The sequence below is a fragment of the Centroberyx affinis genome, unplaced genomic scaffold (assembly GCF_046629955.1).
Source record: "Centroberyx affinis isolate AG114_WGS23_722 - 3 ecotype Tasmania unplaced genomic scaffold, CSIRO-AGI_Caff_v1 ptg007103l_1, whole genome shotgun sequence".
NCBI lineage: Eukaryota > Metazoa > Chordata > Actinopteri > Beryciformes > Berycidae > Centroberyx > Centroberyx affinis.
Genome location: NW_027283600.1, coordinates 33,721 through 38,854, shown reverse-complemented (window position 1 = coordinate 38,854; position 5,134 = coordinate 33,721). Strand labels below are relative to the sequence as shown.

The following is a 5,134-nucleotide window of genomic DNA, read 5'->3' as shown; positions in this document are numbered from 1 at the left end:
AACTTTCCATTTGAGGAACAGGTGAAAATGTTCCTACTGTCACATGATCCTTTACTGGTGGAGGAACGTCTTTGCGTCCACAATATGTCGTCTGTGTTTCAGAGTTAGTGCTCATTTCACAATATTTCTTGACACACACACACACACACACACACACTCCTTCCTTCTAGAAAACACAGAGTTGACGACTGATGTGACGACTGCTTTGCGTTCGTCTCAAACCTTTGGCTCATCGCCAAGGTAACGCAGGAGAGGAACTACAACACAGTCACATCACACAGTGAGATCTGAAGACACACACTGACAAGACACAACCACAACATGTGACCACATGTGCTATTATGACTATTTCAACAGAAAACAAAACTGTGAAAAACACACACATTCAGTGACACACCTACACACCTACACACACACACACACACACACACACATTAAAAGCACACTTACTGCCAATCTGTTGTTAGGATGTACCCATGATAGAGAGAATTACATTATGGCTTCTTTTGCTTGTCAGCCCCAATGTTATCAGTTGTGCCAGTTTTGCGATAATATATCTATATATTTTTTTTCAGTCACTTTAATTTAAAATTTTTAATCACTTTGCATCAAAAGATACGTAATATCTTATGATTCATCCAATAATATTTACAATACAATGTGATACCAGTAATATTTTATGGGGGAAATTTCACCCAAATTCCACACTTGAATAGACTTAAATTTAGCCTTTTTTTTTTAAACAACATGGATTTTTTGTATTTGAAACCAAATGTGGAAAAATCAATTGTACGCAAATTCAGCATGGCCAACTGATAACTTCTTTCCCTGAAGAACAGGAATTTTCTTTTTCATTTTATTAATTTGAAGCCAAAATGTAAAAAAATAAAATAAAATATGTTTTTAGCTCAAATTCATTTTCATGGAAGGCGTTTTTTTGATTGCCTTAGAACTGATTGAACAGATGATTGAAATGATTGATTGAAGTCACTGATTGATGTGTAATTCTTTTGGAGGGGGGGGGGTTACAGAGACTCATCGAGTCACCGGCTCCTGATTGGTTGCTGCTTAATTTGAGTTAACGAGGGCTGATGGGAGGGGCGGTGGATTATCTTAATCACTGGAGGTAACGGGCGGTACAGATGGTACAACAGCAGATTAGTTTATAAGTGAAATCTTCTGACCATTTAGGGGAGGAGATGTTGTTGCATTTTACATTTGTCCCATGGGGTTCGGCCCGTCGCCCATGGCGGCGGCGGCGTGGTGGGCGGCGGCCAATGAGAGAGGAGTTCCATCGGACGTCACGGTAACCTTCTCCTCCTCGCGACGCTTCAGACAGGCCGCCTTCGGGTTCAGGTTCCGCTCTGGACGGGAAAACAGGGGGAATGCAACCACACACACACACGCGCGCACACACACACACACACACACACACACACACACACACACATACAAGGAAGCATGCATTCACACACATGGATACACAGACACAAGGGGAAGCATGCACACACTCACATACACACACACACACACACACACACACACACACACACACACACACACACACACAGTGGAGTTCCCGCATAACCAAACACAAAGCAAACATAAACAAGTGAGAGAGACAGAGAGGAACAGAAGCCGTTATTAAGAGCGAACTGAAACCATCTAAGGAAAACAGTCAGTAACTCTGCAGGTTACTGACTGTTTCTTCATTTTTCTTCTCTGTCTGGTTTCGTCTTGTGTTTTCTCTTCTCTTGTGATGTTTCACAGTTTAAGGACGTTTTCCCTCCGCAGGATCAATAAAGCACCAATCAGACTGAACTGATAACCTGAGACTGGTTCAGTACAAATCAACAGGTGGCACTGCCCTCTTCTGGATCTCAGACAACACTGCATATGCTGATACATGGGCGATTTAAATTCAATTAATAGTGATATTAATTGTGATATTTACTTGGTCCATGGTCTAACAGCCACAACCTAACATAACATAACCTAACATAACCTCATCTAATGTCACCTATATTATATTTTATGTTGCTATTATGTTGTAACATGTTAGTGTCACATAATGAACAGGATGAGAGTCGCTGCTTGGTGCATTAAATTAGCCTGACCAGTTTATATTGCTGTAAAATTTAACATTTAACATTTTACAGCAAAAGCAGCTTCTAACCTCTAAAAGCTCAGTATAACCCCCATGGTAAAACACAGGATCAGTAACTTGGTCTGAGCTAAATTTATATTGTTATATATGAAATGACTTGGCTGCACTAACCTCTGGCTTATCATACAGTAATAGTCAGGTGTTTAACAGTAAATAACAGTTAAATTGTGGCAGTAGAACTACAGTGACCTCCAGCTCCAGAGCTCTTCAAACTGACCCCGGGTCAGTATCTGGGTTCATAATGTTGCATCAGCTATTCAGCTTGACAACTGTGCATTTTTGGGTTTTTTAATCTAATGCAATGCATTTTGCTTGTTCTTTTATATGAATTTTATCTTTTTATCTGTCTTTTATCTGTCGCCTTTTATCTGTCTTCTATTGATGTAAAGCACTTTGAGCTGCATGTTGTGTATGAAAGATGCTATACAAATAAAGGTTATCATTATTATTATTATTTATCCAACAGGGTTTGAAAGGATTTCAAAAGCCCATGGGACTGTAGACTTTCACCCTGTAGAGGAACATGTAATCCTGCAATATAAGTTAAAACATGACAAAAAACAAAAAACATTAAAACATGAAGAATTTGAAGGTTTCCACAGTAAAATCCCATTGCTGCAGACTCAGGATGACAGCCACAGTCTGGTGCAGGATCTTGGTGTGAGTAGCTAGCTTTATATCGTTATATATCAATATCAATGGCACTCTAATCTAACAGTAAGACTCAGTACCTAGGTGTGACTAGCGAGGTAAACCTGCACTGACTTGACTTGACTGAATTAACCTGTCGCTTGTCGAAACCAGACTCAGGATAAAAGCTACAGTCTGGTGCAGAATCAGGAACTTGGAGTCACTAGCTAGGCTTGTACTGCTTTATACTAAAGTGAAACATCATTTTAATTAAATTTGCTTCAAATCTTAACTCTAACTTGTTGAAACCAGACTCAGGATAAAATACTGGTGCAGAGTCAGTAACTTGGCATCAATAGCTAGGCTTATATTGTCTGTATTATAAGATGAAAAATAATTTATCCCTAGCTGGTCACACCTAGTTACTGATCCTCCAGCAGGCTGTGGCCGCCATCTTGAGTGTGGAGCAACAAGACAGAGGTTAGTTTTACCTGTAAATTCAATTAAAATGATGATTTTTACCTGTCTTGCTGCTCCAGACTCAAGATGGCGGAAACAGCCTTCTGGAGGACCAGGAACTACAGTAGGTGCGACTAGCTAGGTAAAAATCATCATTTTAATTTAATTTACTGACCTCTAACTTGCTGCTCCAGACTCAGGATGACGGCCACAGCCTGGTGCAGGATCAGTAACTTGGTCTGAGGCTTGTCGCTCTTCAGGTGGAGCTGGACCATCCTGCCCAGCTCCTTAAACGCTTCGTTGATGTCGCGAACGCGCAGGCGCTCGCGGGCGTTGTTGGCCATCCTCCTCTCCTTCTCCCTCTCCATCTTCTGCTCTGGAGACAGGTCCTCGTCGTCGTTGTTGCTACGGTGACCAATGAAGAGGTGGAGGAGGAGGATGAGGAGGTGGAGGAGGAGGAGGAGGAGGAGGAGGAGGATGAGGGAACAAAAAGTAGAGGGAGGAAGCGGAGAGGTAACAGCGGTAGGATGAAGAGGAGGAGAAGTGGGAGGAAGAGGAGCAAGAAAGAGGAGGAAGGGGAGGAGGAGGAGGAGGATTTGAGGATGAAGGTTCAGTTAGTATCTCTTTGTGTATACAGGCTTGTTTTCATACATAGCTGTGTAAGTACATGCTGACTTTTACAAGAGGATTCACCGATTTAACAAAATATACCAAAGTATCAGGATCAAGTATCAGCAGCTAAAGCAACCTGACTGTTAATTTATTTGATTTAACCTTTATTTACCAGGTTGTCTCTTTGAGATGACAGACCTGGGTCATTTTGTTGTCGTTTTCCAAATGATCAATACTGTAAGAAAAGACAAACTGTCCAGTGGTCCAGACCTATCAGCTTATTTCATGATATTTTTAGTCAAATTCTCTCACTGCACTGGCAGATAATCTGCTGGTTTCAGTAAATTTCACTTGATTCATCCCAATATGACTTCTTCTGTCACAAAATCATCATAAAACAATGAAGAAAATCTGGAAACAAGAAACTTTCTCCAAGACAATTTCACTTTTACCAAGTAAATGTCCTGAAAAAAAAAATAAATAAAAAAGTCAAATTTGTTTAAACGGTGAAATTATCTGCCAGTGCAGTAAAATTATTTCACAAAAAAAATTAAACACTTTAATAAGCTTGATAAGTCTGGATACAAGAGACAGTAGTGATATCAATGATATCATTACCACCACTATCATCATCAAAGTCACCATTTTCATCATCAGCATCATTATCATCATCATCATCATCACCGCCGCCGCCACCATCATGTTCAGATCTTTGGGGTTTGGGATCCAAATGTTTCTGATATTTCAGACTTCCTCCAGGTGGAAACTACAAACAGTTTGTTTCTCCTGGGAAGAGCCAGAGCTGCACACGGCACTCGGGACGGGAAATTAACAACAAAACATTTCAGCTGACCCAGACATCCCAATCGATAAAAATAACTTTTGAATTTTGGTGTTTTTACTTACTTGAATTTTAAGATGATATTGTCATGTGTTGAGTGAGTTTCAGAGGTGGAAAGTAACTAAGTACATTTACTCAAATACTGTACTGAAGTACAATTTTGAAGTACTTGTACTTTACTTGTGGATTACCATTTTATGCTACTTTATACTTCTACTCCACTACATTTCAGAGGGAAATATTGTACTTTTTACTCCACTACCTTTATTTGATAACTTAAGTTACTAGTTACTTTGCAGATTCAGATTATTAATACAAAATATAATCAAATAATAAATTGTGATGTGTTATTATAGATTACTGTAAGCTACCCAGTAGTATATAAAGTAGTGGAAATCAGCCCCACCTTTTCCAGCTGCAACATT

The 5,134-nt window shown here is 39.8% G+C and overlaps 1 protein-coding gene across 1 annotated transcript; it reads right to left on the bottom strand.

Annotated features, from left to right (window-relative positions):
- Nucleotides 1–1,216: 1,216 nt before the first annotated feature.
- Nucleotides 1,217–4,729, bottom strand: LOC139639308 (transcription factor 4; the record flags this gene model as incomplete). The annotated part of the gene is made up of 3 exons (XM_071513394.1): nucleotides 4,722–4,729; nucleotides 3,432–3,661; nucleotides 1,217–1,364 (listed from the first exon to the last, which is right to left on the bottom strand). Coding segments are annotated over exons 1-3 (386 nt in total), but the record flags the coding sequence as incomplete, so codon positions are not given.
- Nucleotides 4,730–5,134: the final 405 nt, after the last annotated feature.